Here is a 25,033-nt window from a genome sequence, read left to right as displayed (position 1 = left end):
CAAACAAACAGTTTATTGTTTTTTTTTTTTTTTTTACCAATAAACTGCTTTCACAAATAAGCTAGTAATGTACAATGATCCTGCATATGTGGGACAATACATTTCAGTGTGCCAGCCAAAACTGGCATACATGGCCCCCACACAGATGATGGGAGGCCTTTTTTTTCCAGAACTTTTTTCATCGGTTTTAAATCTGCCAAAACATATTTATAAGAAAGAAAGAAAGAAAGAAAGAAAGAAAGAAAGAAAGAAAGTTTTTTCAAGGATGTAAAGCTTTGGGTTATGTGCAGTGCAAGATAAGCAAAGCCCCATATACTTTACGCTTTCTCGGGTACGATCAGTATTAAGAGTCTTATCGTTATGTCCACAAAAGAAAAAAAAAAAATATACAGGTGACACTAGACTGTCCAACGTCATTACGAAGATAGTCTGGCCATGAACAATCAACTGTATATCTTCAGTAAAACAGTAACATTCATTGTCTTCTTTTATAGTATAGACGTGTCCTATCTTTCGCATGTCAATATCAAAACACTAATCCTGTCACATAGTGTTTTGTATATATATATATATATATATATATATATATATATATATATATATATATATATTAGATATAATATATATATATATATTCCCAAAGCAGCGAGGGGGGCCGTGGAGAGGGCACATGACTCCTCTGGTTCTAAGTCAAGCAGTACTTGCAGCGCCTTCCTTTCCAGCACTGACGCCAGCTGTCCCGCTTTTTCTTCTGAGCTCCAGCCGTTCGCCAAGGCAGCTACACAGAACTTTGCCAGATTTTCAGAAGAGCAAGTCTCGCCCCTCCACTGCTTCTTCCCCTTCGACTTCTTCCAGCATGCACATCCGGCACTCAGTCCCAGCATGTGGAGCGCCATTTGTGCCAAAACCATCCAGTCATTAATTTGTCCATTTGTTTGTCAATTCATGAATTCGTCTATTTGTCCAGCAATGCATCCATAAATACGTCAATTCATACAGTAATTCATAAACTTATTTGTTAATTCATCTAAATTAATTAATTCATTTGTTAATTCATTAATACAAAAGGCTGTACGGACTTTAGTATTAAGTGTTTGCTCGGCTCTTGACCTGCAAATTTCCAATCAACCAGACCGACTTCCCTACAAACTTAAATTATTATGAAAAATGCTATTTTTACTGTCCCCTTCGTTGGCGGATGCGCAGAAACATTGTTCTAAAGAAGTGTATTTATTAAATTATTTAACAGTCAGGTAACACCAGTTACTTTAGAAATACATAACATTGCAATATAAAATATTATCAAGACACAGCAACATAGTACGGTAAACAAACTACCAGTAGCAACTTGGACAAAGTAGGTAAAAAAAAGGTAACATTTATCCATATATTTGTTATAAAATAATTTCATAAATAATTAACATACACAGGGAAGTTCGTCTGGTTGATTGGAAATTTGCAGGTCAAGTGCCGAGCAAACGTTTCACACTAAAGTCTGTACAGCCTTTCGTATTAATGAATTGTCAAATTAATTAATTATTAGATGAATTAACAAATACATTTATGAATTACTGTATGAATTGACAAATTTATGAATGAATTGTTGGACAAATAGACCAATTCATGAATTGACAAACAAATTGACAAATTAATGGCTGGATAGTTTTGGCACAAATGGCATTCCATACCAGACGGTGGTTAACAGGTGTGTACCGTCCATCTCACTGGCAAGCACAGGAGTCAAGCAGCACTACTCTTGAGGTGACATTCACTCAACCAGCCTTTTTCTATGACAACAGGCAGTAACGGCGAGTTAGTTTGGAAAAATCTATGTAGCAGATTTTTTGCTTTTGTTGATGAGAAAAAAAAGTTTGTTTTTTTTTTTAGAAAAACTTTTCTAGATAAGAAAAATATATGAGATATATCTTTAAATATATATTATATATATTATATATATATATATATATATATATATATATATATATATATATATATATATATATACAGTGCCTTGCAAAAGTATTCAGACCCCTGACCAATTCTCTCATATTACTGAATTACAAATGGTACATTGAAATTTTGTTCTGTTCGATATTTTATTTTAAAACACTGAAACTCAAAATCAATTATTGTAAGGTGACATTGGTTTTATGTTGGGAAATATTTTTAAGAAAAATAAAAAATTGAAATATCTTGCTTGCATAAGTATTCAACCTCCACACATTAATATTTGGTAGAGCCACTTTTCGCTGCAATAACAGCTTTAAGTCTTTTTGGATAAGTATGTACCAGCTTTGCACACAGTGTCGGAGTGATTTTGGCCCATTCTTCTTGGCAGATTTGCTCCAGGTTGTTCAGGTTGGTTGGACGACGCTTGTGGACCGCAATTTTCAAATAGTGCCACAGATTCTCAATGGGATTGAGATCAGGACTTTGACTGGGCCACTGCAGGACATTCATCTTTTTGTTCTTGAGCCACTCCAATGTTGCTTTGGCCTTGTGCTTGGGATCACTGTCCTGCTGAAAGGTGAATTTCCTCCCAAGCTTCAGTTTTTTAGCAGACTGAAGCAGATTCTCTTGCAGTATTTTCCTGTATTTTGCTCCATACATTCTTCCTTCAATTGTAACAAGATGCCCAGTCCCTCCTGAGGAGGAGCATCCCCAAAGCATGATGATGCCACCACCATACTTCACTGTAGGGATGGTGTGTCCTGAGGCATGGGTAGTGTTAGGTTTGCGCCACACATAGCGCTTTGAGTTTTGGCCAAAAAGTTCTATCTTGGTCTCATCTAACCACAAAACCTTTTCCCACATCACAGCTGGGTCACTCTCATGCTTTCTGGCAAACTCCAGATGTGCTTTCAGATGGTACTTTTTGAGTAACGGCTTCTTTCGTGCCACCCTCCCATACAGGCCAGTGTTATGGATAGCTCTTGATATGGTTGACTGGTGCACCATTACTCACATCTTGGTCTAATGGTAAGGTAATTGTGTCCTTGTTAGGGCAATTACTTTCATCGGTGCAAACTGGGAGCTTCCACAGCACAGGGTTTAAATACTTATGCAAGCAAGATATTTCAGTTTTTTACTTTTCTTAAAAATATTTCCCAACATAAAACCAGTGTCACCTTACAATAATTGATTCTGAGTTTCAGTGTTTAAAAATAAAATATCAAACAGAACGAAATTTCAATGTACCATTTGTAATTCGGTAATATGAGAGAATTGGTCAGGGGTCTGAATACTTTTGTAAGGCACTGTGTGTGTGTGTGTATATATATATATATACAAAAAGTAAAAGCCTAGAAAAACAGCAGAATGCTGTGTTCTACTGGCACATGAGAAATAAAGCAGAATGCTGTGTTCTACTGGCACATGCTCTATTAAAATAATTAAAATGTACCCATCTGCTCTTGTTATAGAATCCTCAGAACATTGAGGCCTGCTAATTTCTTCAGTTTTATGTAATGTCATCTTTGACTGTTATACTGTATGAAATTAAAGCCACCCATAAAATAAAAATTGCAATGCAGCCATGTTTCCATTATACACAATACTGGTTATTCTACATATACTACAGAATAAAATGAACTGCAAACTGGACCATTGACCTAAAATGATTTAATAACGTTCTGACAGAGGAATTTGAATTAAATTCATGATACAGCATAGTATTTAGAATATTCAAGGACTGTTTCTGTGAAAATATAAAAAGGGTTGCGCCAATGAAATAGAAAAATACCATCAGGATATCATTATAGCGCCTCAGCAGAACCATTAGCAGACATATATAGCAGATGCAGCATATATATTGCAAAGTGGCCCTGCTACCAGTAATAGTACTAGTACAGGATTGATGTGATATCACTGGTATGTAAACATATAAAATATTACTACAATTCTACTATTGCACATTAAAACATAAGTATTTGTGTTTTAATTTGCATTGCCACAGTCTATCTACATTATTTATATCCAAACTGTTGCTGTTGTCTAAAAACTGTTGTTAAAAGCATTAACACCCTTCGGCATTTTCCTTTTGTATTTCCCGAGCAGCACTGATGATCAGGCTACAGAGCTTTGGTTATTAAAACTTGTATTCTAAATAAGTCATTTTAATACAAAACCATCTACTGCAAGTGTATGCATAGTGTGTGCATTCCTCAGAATAGCGTTTGTCAATTATTTAAAAGAATCACCAGGCTTTTACTAACATTGTCCTTTCAAAAGCATCTGTCTTTCAAGGTTAAACTATATAATTATTTAATTTCACAATTCTTATTTTAGTGCTGTTTTAACCCATGTACCACTGTGGCCCTGGGCTGTGCCAACCCTTCCCATACGGAAAGAAAATATATCTTTTTATATATTTTTATGAATGGGAAACATGTTAAATATATAAATAATATATGTGTAACCTTACCACACATTTTCAAAAATACACACTACAAGTCAAACGTTTTAGAACACCTCAATTTTTCCAGTTTTTATTGAAATTTTCGCAGTTTTTTTTCTCAATGTACTCTGAAATTAAAGCATAGAACAAATAAACAACTGGAGATAAAAAATAAATCACAGAATTGTTTTGTTTAACAAAATGTAATAAATTTTTTTGACTCAAAGTAGCCACCTTTTGCAGATATACCAGCCGAACACACTCATGGCATTCTTTCTACAATGGAAATCAAATATTGTTCAGAAAGTTCTTCCCAATACTGTTGCAGAAGTTCCCACAACTGTGTTGCACTTGTAGGTTGCTTTGCTTTCACCCTTCTGTCCAGTTCATCCCAAACCAGCTCGATGGGGTTTAAGTCTGGAGACTGTGTTGGCCATTCCATGATTTGAACCCTACCGTCTTGTTCTTTTCTTCTAAAGTCGTTCTGACATAGCCTGGAGGTATGTTTTGGGTCATTATCTTGCTGTAGGATGAACCCCTGACCAACTAGACGTATACCAGAGGGTATTGCATGGCGCTGCAAAATGCTGTGGTAGCCGTTTTGTCTCAGAGTGCCACTCACTCTGTGCAAGTCGCCGACTCTGGATCCAGCAAAAGAGCCCCAGACCATCATGCTTCCGCCTTCATGTTTGACAGTTGGTGTCACACCTCGAGGAACCATCCTTTCGCTTACTCGACGGCGTACAAAAACGTTGCGTGATGAACCGAAGATTTCAAATTTTGATTCATCGGTCCATAAGACCTTCTTCCAGTCATCAGTACTCCACTGGCGGTGCTTTTCTTATTTTGCCATCTTAGCAATGGCTTTCTTACTGCCACTCAACCTGTCAAACCTGCAGCTCAAAGTCTTCTCTTCACAGTTGAAACTGAGACTTGCTTACTTCGACCAGTGTTAAGCTGTGCTTGACGCTGTTGTCCCGTGAGCCGCCTATCACGCAAGCTGTTGACTCTCAGAAACGTGTCTTCTGATTCTGTTGTGGCTTTGGGTCTGCCAGACCTCTTCCTGTCAGAGTTTCCTCCAGTTTCCAAGTGCCTTTTGATGGTGTAGGAAACTACTCACTGACACCTTGGCTTTCTTTACAATTTCTCTAAAGGAAAGACCTACACTTTTAAGGGTTATAATGGTCTGTCTGTCTTCCTTTGTTAATTGTCTTTTTCTCGCCATTATGATAGCAATATACTGCTTCCTGCAGTACAATACTGTCCAAATAATGCTTGAGGGTGTAGTAACACAGTCTGTTCCAACACTGCTTTTATACAGACAGAGGGTTTGTAAGTAATCAACAAAAGTTGGGACACCTGTAGGAATTTCTATCATCAACTTTCAAGGCTTAATTTGCTTCCATTGCTGCAGCCGTAAGTTGTTAACCCGTTACTACTTCCCTGAAAAAGGCCTTTTTGTATAACTCTGAAATGTACATTATTTTTCATTATTGATTACCTAATCTTTTTATTTTTTAACCTCTAGCAGTTTACCGCTTACCTTTGTACCATTTCAGGTTATTCACTGGACTTGAACTTCTTAAATTTCACTAAAAACTGGAAAAATGGGGGTGTTCTAAAACTTTTGACCGGTAGTGTACGTCTCAAAGATTAAATTATATTTACAATATATTCCAAATACATCTGATATTTTTTATGTATTTTTTTCTACATTACTAATTGACTGACATCTTATTTAGCCAATGAAAACGGTTTTAAGAAGTGGTTGCAGTGTAAACAGTTCTGCTTGTTGCTATGCGTGACGTCATTTGGCTTCTTGTAGTATCTGCCGATTGGCTGAATGCCTCCACGCGCTTTGACTTCTGGGACAGCGACATTGCTGTGGTTGTGAACGCAGAGAACTTGTGATATTAAACCCCGGCAATAAATAAATAAATAAATAAATAAATAAATCACAGGCGAATTATGTCTTTATCAAAAGAACAGAATGTTGCAAATTAGCTTAACATTTTACGATCCAGCAACATGGAATCTGCTGCGACTGACAGACAGTGGATGCAGCTGGTTTCAGGATATTTTTGTGATGGTGCGTGCTCGTCTGAGTCTGACAGTGAGAGTGGTGATGTAGATGACCCTGATAATGTTGACAGCATAAGCGTTTTCATTTCAGTGCTGATAGTGATGACAACGCGGCTGTCATTGATGAAGTAGCTGTGGTGATGGAGAATCATGTCGCTGACATTGTTATTGATAACTATACTAGAACCGAGTTGCAAAAAATACATAATTACAGCTGTGTAAATAAGTCGTCTAAATACAGCTGCAAACATTGACGGGTAACCCTGTGTTAAGGTATTTTCTGACGAATATATACTTGACCTGAGGACATCAACGGGTTCTTTGCCAGACTTCAAGAAGGATCTGATTCTCTTAGGAAAAATCAGCGCCACTATCAGCAATGACAAGCTAACTATAAACTCAAAAAGAAAAGAACAGATACCTAGAAAACACCAAAGAACAACCTACTACATACAGGGCCATCGTGTTTGCAGTGAAGCGCTTAAGTTTCTACACTGGTAAGCACTTTGCCATTGAAAACTTTCTGAAAAAAATTCTGAATTTAAATTACTGAAAGCTTTCTTCAATAAAAATGACTATGAAAATGATTTGTATTAATCTTTTTCAGCATCAGCCAGGATAAGCTGACAGCACTGCTGAAGCATTACAAACAATTTGGTTTGGTACCTCGGTACAAGAAGTCAAAAGGCAGGCAAGCAACAGATGTCAGGCTGCTGACACATGCTGATATAACCGAAGTGGTTGCATTCATTGTTAATTTTGCTGAAGACCTTGCTATGGTGCCACCTGGAAGAGTACCTGGGTTCAAGAGGTTTGACATTAAAACTGCTGCCGTCGAACCATACAAAGGCAAGCATCTGGAGAAAATACAATACTGCTATGGAGGTGGCAGGTAGGCAATTATTTAAGATTATTATTATCTTCAATATTGTCACTGCTTGGTGTGTTATCTGTTTTAGCAGCAGACTCTTTTTATTAAGTGAAACGTGAGGCACATGTTTTATTTTTTTTTAGCTGTTTAAAAGTATTATGTTTTTTATCATTGTTTTTAAAATGACTTTAAAAAAAAAAACACAAAAAAACATATGCGTTTCAGTTAATTTATTTTATTAAATGCAGCCCAAAACGTGAATGGAATTGAAAAGGTATGTAATTTAGATTTTTTTGTTTATTTAGTAAACAAAACTTTTACATATCTAAAAAAAAAAAAAAAAAAAAAAAAAAAGATGCATCTCTGTTCATTTATTTATTTATACAGCCCAAAAATGTGTTTGAGTTTTTACTGATTCATTTTATGTGCGATATTTACCCCTTATAGTTAAAGAGTTATAAGCACAAATTTAACAGTAAAAAAAAATCTCTTGCAGGTAAGCGAGCTGTAAAGATTGACACATTCTGTAGGCTATGGCGGACTCTGGTGCCCTATATTCACAATACTCAACCCATGACAGATCTCTGTTGGACCTGCCAAAAGAATAATTCTGCCATTTACAGGAGTGTCAACATTTCTGATGAGAAAAAACCCTTACAAAATCAGCAGGCCCACTTAAATAAAGTAATGCTGGAGTGGTCAGGGCAGCTAAAATCGTGATTAAAACCAGTAGTGACAGACTTGGTATGAATGTCCCAGTATCAAAGGAGATTACAGCTTTGATTATGCACAGCAGTTACACTTTCCCGCTGATCCCATGCAACCTGGCCCTATGTACTTTTTGACTCCCAGAAAGTGTGGCCTTTTTGGTATTGCCTGTGAAGGAATACCACAACAGGTCAATTATCTAATTGATGAAGGCATTCCAATTTCCAAGGGTTCAAACTCAGTCATAAGCTTCCTGGACCATTTCTTTATGATGTATGGACTTGGTGAAACTGAGGTTCAGTTATATTGCGACAACTGTTCTGGACAAAACAAGAACAATGATTAGTACTAATTATTAATTACATTTTGAAACAATCCTGGTCCAGGTTGATCATTGTGTCTGCTGGTTTCTTGTTCCAAATGAGCTCAGAATTACTTAATCAAACCCTCAATTGAACCAATAATTAATTTGGCTAATCAGAGCTTTTTAATGATTTTTAACTCTTAAATGGCTGGTTTCACATACCGATTAGCACTAATCCTGGACTAGCTAATGTTAACTGAGGTCAGGTAGTCCAAGATATTATAGAAAGGTATAAGGAGTTATTGGTGAACATTTGGTGTATGTGTCAGAATTCTAACATAATGGTTGCTAAGGAAATAGTTGGAAAGTAGGTGTCCCATGTTTCAACTTAATTTTCTCAAAATGGCGTCTTCTGACTTTGCTGATTTCAAATTGTCATATCTCTGGCCCCATTTGAGATATAGCAATAAGTTTGGTATTATTTTAAAGCTTATTATATGTCCAATCCATTGCCATAATAAAACCATTTTTGAAATTTTTGACCAAGTGACTGATTTCGCTGTCCTGCGTCACATATATTTAGCAACAAGTTGGTGTAAATATTTTCGAACTGAATAAAAATACATTAGCGCTAGAACCACCGGAGTTACAGGCATACCTAGAACCTGACGGCCATATTAAAAACAATATAATTATAATAATGAAAGGGCAAACAATCCGATTTAAGTCTTAGTTATAGCTATGTCACATAAAGCATCTGCACAACCGACAATGTAAATAAGTGGGCATTTGAACCAAAATTAGTTAATGTACTGCAACTGCAAAAAATGATGAAAAAAACAGAAATTAGTGTTTATACAGGTATGTTATTTATATGTGATACCATACCACCGAAACTCTGTAAATAAGCATGACAAAATTGAAAATAATTGGGTTTATATACCAAAACACGCATATACCAGCCGAGTGCGTAAAAATACAACCAAAAAAAAAAAAAACAGAAAAGTGTCTATATACAGGTAGGTATATTATACAAAACTGCACAAATAAAATAAGTAACATAAAATTGAAAATAAATGTGTTTATGCAGCCTATAGACATAAAAAGCATGCAAACTAACTATGTGAATAAAAAAAAAGGACAACTGCATTCATACAGACATAGTTGAAACACGGTAAAAAAAATAAATAAAGGAAATGTGGGTTACAATCACAACAGCACAACATGTTTTCAAAGTAGCCAAAGTGTTTTCCTAAATCACATACCTGCATCAAGTGCACTGTTTTTCTCCACACGATTTCATAACTGTCAACAATTATGGGGTTTCCATGCGGGTCAATTTACACGTGACATGGCGATGCGTGTGCATGTTTGGGAGAATTACTCGGGTAAATCAGGGTTGTGGCCGAAAAATGGCCAAAGAGAGGGATAGGGTAAATATAATTTACTCACGTAAATGACTAGTTTCACGCCCAGTTTCTCACGGAAACCCACATTTCACGTGTAAATGTTAATGAGCGTGTTTATCCTTAACTATAAATATTGCAAGGGAGCAGGTCAGTTGTTACTGTGGATTCCAAGGATATAGAAAGTAGTGGCTGATGGGCGATTTTATGGTTAGCAGTGGTGTAGTTCACCTTAATGATAATGCAGGCGACTTTTTTTTTTATTATTGTGTTTTGCTGTGTCTGGTCTGTCATGTTGTATATCTCTTGTGGATTTACAGTTCTGTATAAAACCACTTACCTTGAACTGCGTTATTAATGCAGCTGTGTGAGAATACCCTTGCTGCTTAAATGTCTAACTGAATTAATTCCCGTCCTTTTTGCCCTCCACGTTAGTAAATATGGTTGGTGAACTGTATGTAATGAGCCAGCTTGATCGCCCAAAACAGCGCAACAACATTCAACAGGTTGTTGATGCTGTCTCAGAACTGACCAAATAAAATAGCAAATGAATGTATTGACTGTGTTTTATTTGTTTGCATCATTAATATTTAACACAACAGTAAATCCAACACAACTTAAAAAAGGAGAGAATCTTGACAGCACGAAACTCCTCAAATCTCTACTATCCAATTGAAACTGGTGGCTGAGTCTTCTTAAAACAAGCGGAATTGGGCTTGTTTTTGAGATTCGCTGGTTGTACCACCCACTCTATCATGAGGTGCGTTTGTTTTGGGCCTGCTGTGAAAGGCAGTGTCGCTTTTTTTCCTCGTGAGACTGTAACCTTCCCCTTCTGTCTCACGAGCAGCCACTGATTCCTGAACACCTAATTTTGTTGTTGACAAGAGTTTGTGCAGGATACAGCAGGAGGTGACAATTCTGGGAATGAATTAATGCACTTCAGTCCATTTCATCAGTATCTGCAACCTCCCTTCCTCAGCAGCTGTCGGCCGTCTGGACAGGTAGGGCTTCTAAGTCTGGGTAGTATATGCAATATCACCTAATCCCCTATATACTGTATTGTTTGAATGAAAATGAAAGGAATATATATATATATATATATATATATATATATATATATATATATATATATATATATATATATATATATATATATATATATATATATAAAATGCCTCCGCCGGTTTTCAGCCATGGTGATCTGCAACACGTGTTGGTCAGTTTCATTTTAGACTTCTGAGTTTATTTTTAATTAATGAGTGGTAACATACATTAGTTGAAACAGTATTGACTTCTAGTGACATTTGAAAAACAATTTGGGCAAGAGCAGTAAAACGCATTATTAACCAGCCAGACACGAGGTATTTTGCTTCATTACAGCAGCTTAGATTCACTCGTGTACAGTTATCTATGCATGGAAACCAAATTTTCACAAAAGTTCACTAGTAATCTTCAAAAACAGCATGAGTACTTTATGCATAGCTATTTTACATATCAACCCCCACCTTTCCCAGTAAGGTTTAAAACATATATATCAAGCCCCCGACCGTTCCTATTCATTTGCATGATGGTGGGGAAAATTTCTGGGTTTAGCTTCAACTAAAAATAAAAACTGAGGCAAAATTTGGGGAAACCCCAAAAGCATTTAAAAATAACAACAATCATCATACCTTATCACATTTGCATGATGTCGGGTGAAAATTCTGGTTTACTCAACTAAAATAAACTGAGCAAATGGAAACCCAAAAAAGCATTTAAAATAAGACAACAATCTCATACCTTTCAACTTTTGAAAATACAAAATTGAAAGCAGTAGAGATTAAAGGTTTGCTGACATAAGGGGGTTTAACAGTAGAATGCAGGAGAAAATCTGTCCTGGGAGATGTCCGAGAGGAGGGTCCCAAATCCGGGAGATTCCCAGTGAGTACAGGAGAGTTGACAGGTCTGCGATTTGGACGCAGCTAATGTCATGTTACTATTGCATTTGTCAGCTGGCACACAGATTGATACCTTCAGCCCATCTTGCTCTTTTTATGTATTTGTCATACAGTATATGGATATTTTGCCGGAGGAGACTCATGTAAATTAGTTACTTGCAAAGGATGCTGGGGGTTGTGATTTTTGTGTGCAACTGCGATTATTTGTTGATTATTGTAAATATTTGATTATTGTTTTTGTGGTAATTGTTCAAGTTATTGTTTTACATGTTTATGGTTCATTTTGGTCTCCAGTGAGTACAAACGTTCCGGTACATTCTGCAACTTTAAACATGAATTACTGAGCCTACAAAACCCCTGATCACATGATTTTGTAACACAAGGTGTCTGTAACACCTTTTATTGGACCCTCTGCCAGATATTGACTGAATTACATATAATTATCCCAGTCACAAAAATGTCAACAGTGTTTGTAAACCAACGAAAATCGCTCCATGAGAAAGAAGTATTAATAATAATACTGAATTCAGAATCCGATTTAAATTCAAATACATACAATTCTTCCACTGAATCGCGTGTTAGCGAGTGTGTCAGTGATGACATACGTGACGAATATTTACTATCAATATCAAGTGACAGCGAAGAGGTGGCGCTAAGGTCTGTGCTTTGCTCCATGCTTCAAGGAGTATCTCATATGCTGAAGCATTAGACACTCTCACTACCTCTACCCCCACAACCTGTTTACCCAGATATGAATTAGTCATCTCTCTCTCTCTCTCTCTCTCTCTCTCTCTCTCTCTCAGTCTTTTTTTTTTTTTGTTAGGACGTATTGTGGTTGTTCCACCCCGTTGTTTATTGTTTATTGCCTACATGTTATTTTTTTTGTCAAAACCTTTCTTTATGACTAAATAAAAAAATATATATTTATTGGTTTTATTTATTTACGGTAAAAATGGTTTGTATGTATTTCGTCAGTATTCATTACAAGCATACAAACATGTAGCTTTTCAGCAAGATAAAAAAAAAAAAAACCTCACTCCCGTAGGACTGGCAGTGCATTTTAGAACTCACTAGTCAAAGGGTTAATCAGAGAAAATAACCAAGAGGTTTGCACATCCACAAGAGTGGGGAATTGCCTGTATGCATGTGTTTGTGTTAGTGAGTGGTGAGTCACTGCTCTTGGCAATCTCTGCCAAAAAGAGCTGTGCTGCTTCCTTTATTAATCCATAAAGGTGAATTTAAGTGCCATGCTTGTCTACAACATTGTTTTTTATTATGTGGCATACACAAGTACATACTTAAATATCATATTTCAAATGTATACATAATGCATTTCTCAATATATTTACTTTATATTTTAAAAGCATTAACAATATATTTAACATATATATATATACACACACACACACACACACACACACACACACACACACACACACACACACACACACACAGTGGCTTGCAAAAGTATTCAGACTCCTGACCAATTCTCTCATATTACCGAATTACAAATGGTACATTGAAGTTTCGTTCTGTTTGATATTTTATTTTTAAACACTGAAACTCAGAATCAATTATAGTAAGGTGACATTGGTTTTATGTTGGGAAATATTTTTAAGAAAAATAAAAAACTGAAATATCTTGCTTGCATAAGTATTCAACCCCTGTGCTGTGGAAGCTCCCAGTTTGCAACGATGAGAGAAATTGCCCTAACGAGGACACAATTACCTTACCATTGGCCTCCACCTGTGAACCATTAAAGTTGCTGTCACATTTTCTGGATAAAAACCCCACTGTTGAAGGATCACTGGTAAGGCTGTGAATCTGAAGGAAAATGAAGACAAAAGAGCATTCTACAGAAGTTAGTGATAAAGTAATACAAATGCATAGATTAGGGAAAGGGTACAAAATAATATCCAAATGTTTGGATATCCCAGTGAGCACAGCTGGATCAATATCAGGAAGTGGAAGCTGCATCACACCACCCAGGCACTTCCAAGAAAAGGCAGTCCCTCAAAACTCAGCGCTCAAACAAGAAGGAGACTTGTGAGAGAAGCCACAGAGAGGCCAACAATCACTTTGAAGGAGCTACAGAGTTCAGTGGCTGGGAGTAGAGTAATGGTGCACCAGTCAACCATATCAAGAGCTCTCCATAACACTGGCCTGTATGGGAGGGTGGCACGAAAGAAGCCGTTACTCAAAAAGTTTGCCAGAAAGCATGAGAGTGACCCAGCTGCGATGTGGGAAAAGGTTTTCTGGTTAGATGAGACCAAGATAGAGCTTTTTGGCCAAAACTCAAAGCGCTATGTGTGTCGCAAACCTAACACTGCCCATGCCTCAAGACACACCATCCCTACAGTGAAGTATGGTGGTGGCAGCATCATGCTGTGGGGATGCTTCTCATCAGCAGGGACTGGGAATCTTGTTACAATTGAAGGAAGAATAGATGGAGCAAAATACAGGAAAACACTGCAAGAGAATCTGCTTCAGTCCACTAAAAACTGAAGCTTGGGAGGAAATTCACCTTTCAGCAGGACAATGATCCCAAGCACAAGGCCAAAGCAACATTGGAGTGGCTCAAGAACAAAAAGATGAATGTCCTACAGTGGCCCAGTCAAAGTCCTGATCTCAATCCCATTGAGAATCTGTGGCACTATTTGAAAATTGCGGTCCACAAGCGTCGTCCAACCAACCTGAACAACCTGGAGCAAATCTGCCAAGAAGAATGGGCCAAAATCACTCCGACACTGTGTGCAAAGCTGGTACATACTTACCCCAAAAGACTTAAAGCTGTTATTGCAGTGAAAGGTGGCTCTACCAAATATTAATGTGTGGGGGTTGAATAGTTATGCAAGCAAGATACTTCAGTTTTTTATTTTTCTTAAAAATATTTCTCAACATAAAACCAATGTCACCTTACAATAATTCATTTTGAGTTTCAGTGTTTTAAAATAAAATATCGAAACAGAACAAAATTTCAATGTACCATTTGTAATTCAGTAATATGACAGAATTGGTCAGGGGTCTGAATACTTTTGCAAGGCACTGTATATATATATATATATATATATATATATATATATATATATATATATATATATATTGATAATATATATATATTTTTATATTATATAAATTCTATATAGATATATCTCATAGTATAGATCTTTTCCCAAATTTTTTGAAAACAAAACCTGTGCTGGTTTTCCATTCATCAGCTTTATGAAATCATATACAGAGCAAAGTCCACAAATTCATTCTATACATTTCATTTAAACTTTAAATATATATAAAGAAATTACTTTTTTTCTTTTTACTGGTCTGTATTTTATATAACGTTAGATTTATAGGACTGGCATGAAGTCACTTGACTTGGGGCATATCCACATATACTGTGGCTTATCTAGCCAACGCACAGTGCTGTATTTTGGAACTAGCACAGAACAAGCCCAGGGCAATACAATTATGCAATACAAAATGACCACAGGGGTGCTGAAGGATAATTAATTATGCAGAGCTTTGAAGCTAAGCATTATATGGTGATTGTAACTCAACTAGTTGATCAACCATGTAATATGTGCTTCAACAGAACCACCTAATTTCACTGAGGCAATTCATTGGTTCCTCAGACCTTGTTATTCGCCACTACCAAAAATGCAGCACACTATATTGGCAATAAAAGAAGGCTTGCACCTTTTCAATGTTATTTTTCAACACCTCACACAATACAGGAATAAATCACTCACTTTTTAAAGTAACATTTATATTTGAGCTGACTTCAGTTCTTTATTGAAACATTTTAAAACCTGTAATTTATGCAAAGTGTTGCTACTAAATGCAATCATTTTGTATTCTTTGCATCTGACCAGCAGCTGACCAAATGAAGCCTGGTGGATATTTCCAAGCTAAGGAATATCACAACCACAAAAATTGTCATCTGAGCTGGTAAACAGAAAGAGGTGAAACCTGTACTATAATAAATATGTTTTATGGTGTCCCAATGAAGAATCCCAGTCAAATACGTACTCTAAATGGTCAGTGACTTATTTTGGTACATTCTGAGTCCAAAAAAATAAACATTTAAAATAAGCAAGCCATGTTCTGCAATGCTAAAATCAATAAAGCACCATTGCTTTCCACAACATCTTAACCCCATCTCTGCTACCTCTTGTTTTCTGATACTTCTTGGTGATTTGTTTAACATTATGTTTTTTAGGGTTTTTATTGCTCATTTAAATCAATATGGTTTTCTGCATTGACTACATGATCTCCATAATTACGTATCCACATACTGTTGCCCTGTGGATTTAGCCAACATCTAACACCGCTATATGTCTACTATAGTCTTATTTTAATTATGTGGAAATGCCACCACTTTAATTACAGCAGTATTTCTAAAATCTTTGAAATAGATTGAATCTGTCGAAGCACATTAATTACATTTCAAATTTACTTGAGTCAGTGAGTCTGAATATGAGCAACGTTTTAATGCCCTGTCAACAAATATATTACATTAGAATTTAAGCCATTTAGACAAAACTACATTGTACATTTGACATTTTACATTGGATATCGGGGAGATGCTGTTTTCTGAAATGAATGGTTACTTGATTGGAGAGTGTTTGAATTTAGCAGTGACTGTTGTTGCTAAAAGGTACTATGGGCCTCATTTACTAAAGGTTTTAAAGGTAGCCATTTGACAGATGTTAACGCAATGCTGTAACACGCGTCTTAAAACTATAAATAAATGTATTTATTAATGTGAATGCTATGGAAATCATTACCATGTTAAGACATGCCTTATCACAGATGCTTTTTATAAATACTCTGCATCACATATCACACAACAGTGCAGGAGGGGCAGGAGATGCAACCAACCGAAGGAGGAGTACAGGCATACAGTAGACCAGGGGCAGCGGCAACAAAACATCCATTTAACCATAAAAGGCATTTTTAAGAGCCAATCAATTTTTTATTTTTTTTTTAAGTGCTGATATTTCAGATATCACGCATCATAAGAACATACCAATAATTAAGCATGCACTTCATCAAAAAGGGTGTTTACAACAACTTTGCAAGAATGATATTACAGAACCGTTCCAGTTTTACTTATCCAAATCGTGGCCAGATGTAACTGAAGCATTTTACTGGTCATCTAATTTTTTTTCTTTTTTTTTTATTATTTCTTAAATGTTTCTATTAAGATTCCCTCAAAGCACAAACATGATTTCTTAATGTGCCAAGGATAGGAAGAAGGCTTTACTTCCCCTTTCTTCTTGAGAAATTCCTAATTATTTTGGTAATTGTGGAGAAGCACTGATGCAAATGTGTCCTTTCACTGGTTGGTATTTTTTATTTTTATATCGAGTATATTTCTGTCTCACTAAAATGACGATTCTTCAATTTGTCCCATGAATTTGATGTATTGTTACCCATGAAATGATGTTAATTGTACCAAATTTGCACTGGCCTAACCCCTCCGGGGGTTGTAAGCTTGGAACACGCATTTCCAAAAAAACTATAGTACAACGACAGTGTGATAACATCAAAATTGTAGAAAAAGAGTGCTCCATTGTGGGTGACAACACAGTAAATGTAGCCATTGGTATCAAAGTGGCTGTACAGTCACTGACAGTTTAACATATATTGGACACATACGATGATGGTCTATAATCACAAGAATAATCAATTTTATTCAAATATCTTCCCTTTTTTTTATATATATATATATATATAATGTAAAAGCTTTCTGTAGTACTGTAAGTCACGTTCAGTCACTATGGGCAAGCTTATGCAATGTACAGTCTCCATTAAAAATTCCAGTTCATTCATTTTGGGGAGTTTTTCATTTTGCTCGTTCAATGACACATTCTGTCACCAACCTTGTTGTGTCATTTGTGCTTCTAAATTGCAGGGAGCCTCAGGGAACAGGAATATAATTCCTGCTTGTCGCACAAAGCACCATCAAAAAACATTTCAAAACACTTTGTCAATATGGTCATTTATACTAGGTTGAAAGGCAATCTAATAATATGTTATTTGCTTATTAAACAGCAGTGCAAGATATGCTACTTGACAGTTGCTTAAAGCTGAATGGGTTTTTTACATATTGTACAACATAAAGTTCTGATGTAATTAATCCTCATTATTATGCTCCAGTTGAACCTTCTATATAATCTAATTTCATGCAGATTCAGGTCACTCTAAATCCCTCAAACTGCTAAATTTGCATTAGTGCCCCACGGTTGTCCTATGGGCCACTGTTAGTGCCAAAACACTATAATGCAAAGGAATGACAAACCTTTTTTTGTTGTGTTGGGATTGGGTCACCACTGTTTGGCATTACAATAAAAAAATGCCTGCTTAAAGAAAATCACTTTATTACAAAACGAATACATTATTTATAGTATTTTCTTACTTGTCATGCCAAAATATAAACAGCGTACTTTTATTGTCAAGTTTGAAAAAAAAACAAGTGAGCAACCATTACCTATGTGTTAAAATCATTATCAGCCATAATAAAACAGTAGATTTGGAACAAACACTGTATTTGGGATTTTTTTCTTCAAAAGTAATGGAAGTAATGGTCATTTTAAATTTATAATTAAATTTAATATCATACATATCACATGATGGTGCAGGCATCCACAATGTTAACAGCAGTACACATGCTTGCTATTCTGTGTGAAATGGAGCAGTAACATACATCATGGCAGGTGCTCAACAAAAGGAATTGTGGTGTCTACTGGAATCACAACTAAAAATGAAAAGAAAACAGAGTGTGAAGCTGTTTGCTGTTGAGTCTTACTGTCAGGTAAGAATCCCTACATAAAAGCTGCTTTCTTTTTTCATCTGCTGTTTGTAGCTCACTGAAAACAAAATGATCCAAGCGTGTCTGACGTGGCTTCCTGTTTCTGGCAGTATATTCAGTGACATTCAAATGAGCTGGCAGGAGCATATATACAACTTCTCACACATTTACTGAGTTACATGCAATTCAATTGCTCACTATTTTATTCTAGTAAAAACACTTTTTTACTCACTCTAAATGTTCCAGTGATTTGTATTTGCATGAGGTTTTTGTAAGTTCACCATGATATACCATTGCAAAATGCTATCTTTAGGAGGCTGTGTGGTCCAGTGGGTAAACAAACAGGCTTGTAACCAGCAGGTACCTAGTTCAAATCCCAGCCACTGACTCATTGTGTACCCTGAGCAAGTCACTTAACCTCCTTGTGCTCCATTTTTGGGGTGAGGCGTTGTTGTAAGTGACTCTGCAGCTGATGGATAGCTCACACACCCTAGTCTCATATCTGAAAGGCACTATATAAAAATAAAGATTACTATTATTATATAGCTATAAAAAATGGTACAATTTCAGAAATACCAGACGATTATGGCTATATCGTAGTGACGTGATTTTTAAAACATGGTATACAAATTATTGTGTATCTTTATAAGAGCATACTTTATATGTGTCTAATGGAGGCACTGAAATGCCTTACAGAATCGCTATAATCAGTCAGTCCCTTCTGAAATGGTTTAATGAGTGCCAGTTGCATGCACAGCAAATATACTATTTCTTGTCTGGATGTGTGTTTGTTTTTTCAAATGGTTGTATACAAGTTTAAGGCTTATAACTTCTGAACACTGTTGGATTTTATAATTAATATACATAAGTCAAAATGGTAGGGGAACAAAACTACAGCACATCATCAAAGAGTGGACAAAGGGTGTGTAAGACCTGTTTTACTCCCAACCATAAAAAATATTCCACAGCAACATATGCACAGTTTTCTGATCTATTACACAGCATACAAATTTGCATTACACTATTTTTTTTTAATTTGAACTCAACTTTGAACCTGACATTTGTATTTGTAATACTTATCAAAATAATGGAGAGCCAGCCCGGGTATGCCTGTGGTTAGAATGCCCACTACCTGTGTGATGGAGCATCTATCAGAAAATGTACATTTTCCTTAGGTAAAGATAGGCCTCAAGTCCACATTACACCCAGAATACTCATTAACATGGACACTAGCAGTCAGATAATACAGGGATAGAAGAAATGGAGAGTGATAAGTGGAACCACTCCAGATCAATAATTTTCTTTTAATGGGCATTTGAAACAACCAATGATCGCAAGGATCTCTATTAAGCAGTCCATTCAGGGAAGACGGATTGAGTTACGGGGAGTGGCATTAAGGAAGCTCACGCTTCGATTCCTAAACTACATGGGTGGGAGAGGAGGTGTCAATGTTTGAAAACTGTCACATTTAAATGTGAGTTTAAAAAAAAAAAAAAATCTTGCTTAACCATTTTACTTAAAATAATATATTTTTTCCCTCAGTTGTATCCTTATATAATTGCTGCTGTGATGTCAAGCTAACGTGGTCAACAACACCAATAAAGTGACAGTGTTTGGGTTTTTGCTTTTGAATCCCCAGAGCAGCAATATGGTGAAAGGATATTGAAATAAACAGAGAATGCGTGATGATTTGTTAAAACATTGTAATAACCAGCAATACTGACTCCTACTTAAACATTCATAAACTATTGTTGCTGTCTCTCACACTGCCATTCCAATAGTTCGAACTGTCAGAGTAGGAGAAAGTGAAGCTAGACAGCGACTTGAATGATGGCCCATAATTTTGTTGAGTACCAAAGCATTTCTACGGGTACTCACATGAGAACCTAATGTTAAAAGTTATGTGAAACCCTTACTATATCTGTACTGTGAATAAGCATTTTGTTTACACTATAGTCAACATTTTAGAAAGTTTCCTCAGCATTAGTTAAATATGTGAAATAAAACACGTGGAATCGTTCCATATCACAAACCCACCATTACAATTTACACTTCTGTTGCGCTTATTCACAAACACCTGGAGTTAGATGTGCACGAACATCTGAGCAAAGGCACACTGTTGAACACTGCAGTCTGGATCACACAGTACAGGTTGATATGTGTGTGTGTGTGGGGGAGAATAATCGGTTGGCAAGGAGGGGGTTACATTTCTCCCTGTCAAAACATGTGGGCATGTGGCTGGAGCCACAGGTGTATAAAAAGGGTGATCACAGGTGTTAATTTAGAATCAATGTTGGTGATAGAGGTGAAGGATCGTAATGTGTTGTTGTCTTTATGTCTGTGAGAACCTTTTGTTTTGACCCATGTACCATTTGTTTTTGTTTCATGGGTTTTCTGTCTTTGTATTTATGAATTAAACTTTAAACTGCAAACTTTCTGTGTCTGACTCTCTCCCCGCCGAAAACATCCTGGGCCTTGAAGCTACCCTGTCAGATGTGGTGTTAACAGTAGGATTTACACAAATTGAAATATCGGCTGTTTTCAGGTGTGTTCAATTGCCAGCCCCATTCAACTAAGATAACATTTGAAAAAGGCAAATGATTCTAAAACACCAACACAAATACTCATGTTTTGGAAACGTTTAAAAGGGATATTTGAAATTCACATTTCCAAATTAACACCCATACATAGACAATGGAATCTTATTTAAACTGCAAGTATTTAAAAAAAAAAAAAAACAGTACTGCCCCTCAGACATTATCAAGCGCATGAAATTATTGCTCACACAAAATGTAGTGTGCGTACATGAGCATGTAAATAAGCCAAATAGTGTGCACATAAATTAATGCGTTCTCTTTTAGTAAATGGGGCAGTAAATTTAGATTTATTGCGCAAGTTAGGCTCACTACTTTACGTGTGCGTAACTCTAAATTTAGTGCCCCTTAGTAAATGACGGCCTTTATTTTCTATAGGTGTTTGTACAATTGTTAATTTTAAATACATGTCCAACTATTGTGACAAAGTGATTGTTTTGTCACTTGTAATAAGTAGACTGTTTCACCGTCAGCCACCATCGTGTTTATTATTTACAGCTAAGTGCGTGCAAAAATCCCATCACTATACTATAGTTCTAGGCTTCTCCTGGAGCGCTGCAATTGTATGGGAGTTGGATATTTTTCCAGCGTCTTTTTGGGTTGTTTATAGTGTACTGATTCCAGAAATAGGTTAATTGACAACACAAAAGCTTTGGGCGTCCCCGCACTGATGGTTCAGTACTTGTAAATTTTTCTAAAACCAACTGGCTGATGAGGACCTGAGTAACGTGACCTCTAGTGGTAAGTGGCAAAACAGTAGTTTCTTTCTGAAGGTCCAGTTGAAGGTTTTCCATAGATCCACAAGGTGGCAGAGAAGTTTGAATTCTGCATCAGGTCAAGTACCCGCAGGTGACTCAACCCACTCATTGTTCAAGTAATAATATAATGTTAGTGAAACATTCAAGTCTGCAAAATAACAAACCAATTTAAAAATTCCTTGTAATTTCGTTGTGTATCACGTAGAGGTTTTTCAGGACTCACATGCACAACACATGCTTCTCTATGCAGGATACTTCCTGGTTCTTCCCCCTTCCTAAATCATCACAGCTTCCTTTTGACTTTCTATGAGGTGTAACTTCCTGTTACCCAAACCAGTCAATATAAGCTAATTCAGAAGCTTCTAGAACCCACTCTAATACCTGTCTTTCCCAGACTAACGGCCACTAGTGGTGGGTTCATGAAATTAATAGCAAACTAAAATCCCAAACATCATGGCTGACCCTATATCTACTATTCTAGACTGGAGGTTTCAGCCCCAACCTCCTATAACGTATATAGCACACTTCTATGACTTTGTCACAATATGAAGGGAAAATGGTTCCAGGAGTTCTGTAGTTCCTCCTTTAAACACTAACATGGGGACACCAGTTATATATTTTGTAATAACATATGTTTGCAAGATGAAATATAAATAAATAAATAAATCATGGACATAAAGACAACAACACACCATGATCCTCTATGATCCACTACCTCTATCCCACGTGTTTTGACAGGGAGAAATTTAAGCCCCTCCCTGCCAACCCAATAGTCCCCACACACACTAATAAGGATGGTCAGGTCTCTCACATACACATGTCCATATATTTCACTGTAGACCACTACGATTTTAATCGTATGGATGCAGTTACTAGGGTGTGCTGGATACTGGGATCATACAAGTATCTGTTACGATTTTAGTAACTGTACTCAGTACAAAGGGATTAGTTCTTCTACAATGAAAGAAGTAAATAAAATACAAATTATGTCTTCACAATTAAAGCCATTGTTAGATAAACATTAAAGCACTAACTGGTCACCTTTTGAATGAATATCAGTGACTTCATGTTTTTAATGTCACTTCCAATTTTAGTCCTTCCAATTTAGTATGATCCTAGTATGAGTTCAAAGTGATTTTAACTTAGTTTTTGAGCTGTCAAATATAAATATCCATAATATCTTTAATTACCTTATTGATCTTTGCACTATTACTTATTTAGAAAAAACAGGACTGCTGTCTGTCATTTATAGATACCTGTCCTAAAATGTTTTGGAATATGTTTTTGTGTTTGTGCAACACGTCTCATTCAACCAAACCCCTGCCCAATTAATAACAAAAAGCATCCAAATACTTACCTTGTCCTGAAATTTGCAGGATGTGGATGACCATCATACAATGATAAAAAGTCATACTCTTCCTCTATAGCAAATGATTGAAAGGTAATCTGTATTCTGTTTCGTTCTTCTGCTACTATTACCCATGTACAATTTGCACCATTTGGATATCCATGTGGAAAGCCAGGACTTTCTATGGTCCCATTTCGTCCTTTTATAGTCCCACCACAGGTATAAATAAAGCCTAGAGGAAAGAGAAAATACTGTTAGTTGAAACACAACTAATTCAAAATTTATCAAAACATTAATATTTTATCAGACAAACAGGCCTGCATCTTTTTCAAACAGCCTCCAACCTCCCTCTGTCCTGTGATGGGAGAAGGAAGTGCTCATATTAATGGTTTAATTGTAATTTTAAATGCCATGGTTTTTTTGTTTTTTGTTTTTTGTTTTTAACTCATCTTGTCGTTAACTGGAAATGACAGTTCCAAAAAAAGAAAAGCCTACAGACACCGGTGCGCTCAATTTATTTATTTATTAATTTTTTTTATCCTACAACACAGTGCTTTGAATGTTAGTATACATTATTTCTTGATAGCTATCTCCATATTTCCATTAATCCTGCACTTACAGATATGAGAACATTTTCTCTAGAGGGAGCAAGCAAAAATTCTAAATACTTCAAATGTTAATAGCCCTACCGAATTCATATTTTTTATGACCATAACAATTACAAATGTACTTAAATATGCAACTACTATGACGACTACGACGCTTCAGCAGCACGCGTACTAAAAATTGCTTCGATACAGAGAAGGTTAGCATAGTCCCCCACGCAGGGTTGACACGCAACTCGTGAAACGACTACTACGACTACTATGACTAATAATAAAAAAACACTTGAAATTAAAACTTCCCTACACAACAAAATCAGAAGACATTTGTCCAGCCTAAAACCATTTTTTTAAATATGATTACATATAACCTGGAATCTCTTGGAAGTATTATATATTTTTTCTGTATAACCAACAGATCGAACGCACAGTCTGTAAGAAAATTATATTTCAGATATATTATATTCAAAGAGATCAACATAGAAGTGAATTTCAAAGAGGAGCTTGTTCAACATATGCTTCTCTATAGACTCAGGTAAATAGTAGCAGGAATTTAACATATCACTTAACAGTTACATCAATAACAACAACGTTACATATGCAAAGAATCTTATTGTGCCACTATATCAACATATGTTAAATCACAATATTTCAATCTAAAACATAATGTTTGGCTGATGGGTGTCCCAGAACAGTGCTTCATCTCTGGGCTTTAATTCATGAAATGATGCTCTCAACATAAAGCATTTACCTCCTGTGCCAAAGCTTTGCACCCCCTTTAAAATTGGGTCTTCGAATGCAGACATACACCAAGAAAACTAGATGTTAACCCTTAACTAATGTTAAGTTTACAATTCAGTAGATCTGTAGAGAAAAAACATGAATTGTATTTGAATTTTTAAAATGGGAATATCATACTGACCACAGGTTTGAAATGAAATTGGCAATAGATTTATAGCATGTCTTCTACTCTTTTAATGTTTCCCTGATCGGTAGCAGATCACTTGGGAAAACCTACACATTTATGAAGATAAATGAGTTTTCTGTATGCAGGAAGGCTTTACCTTTAATGTATTCATGCATTAACTCATCCCCCAAAGGAATGTAGATATTGAAAAAAAAAAACATAATCTAACAATTTTATAAGGGAATCTCTTTCATGGTTTTCCATCAATTTAGTAAATTCTTACACAGCAACAAAAGCTTCAAAAAGTAT

General features: G+C 36.0%; 1 protein-coding gene across 1 annotated transcript in view; it reads right to left on the bottom strand.

Annotated features, from left to right (window-relative positions):
- LOC121313977 (CUB and sushi domain-containing protein 3-like) overlaps nt 1-23,596 on the bottom strand; it is a 217,890-nt gene extending 194,294 nt beyond the window's left edge. Inside the window, exons 1-2 of the mRNA XM_041246746.1 lie at nt 23,560-23,596; nt 23,225-23,447 (exon numbers count right to left, since the gene is read on the bottom strand). Coding sequence (XP_041102680.1) covers nt 23,225-23,447; nt 23,560-23,596 — 260 coding nt within the window. The remainder of the gene's footprint in view (nt 1-23,224; nt 23,448-23,559) is intronic.
- Nucleotides 23,597-25,033: the final 1,437 nt, after the last annotated feature.

Source organism: Polyodon spathula, chromosome 4 (assembly GCF_017654505.1).
Source record: "Polyodon spathula isolate WHYD16114869_AA chromosome 4, ASM1765450v1, whole genome shotgun sequence".
Taxonomy (NCBI): domain Eukaryota; kingdom Metazoa; phylum Chordata; class Actinopteri; order Acipenseriformes; family Polyodontidae; genus Polyodon; species Polyodon spathula.
Note: the sequence above shows the minus strand (reverse complement) of the source record. Positions and strands in the feature narration are given on the sequence as shown.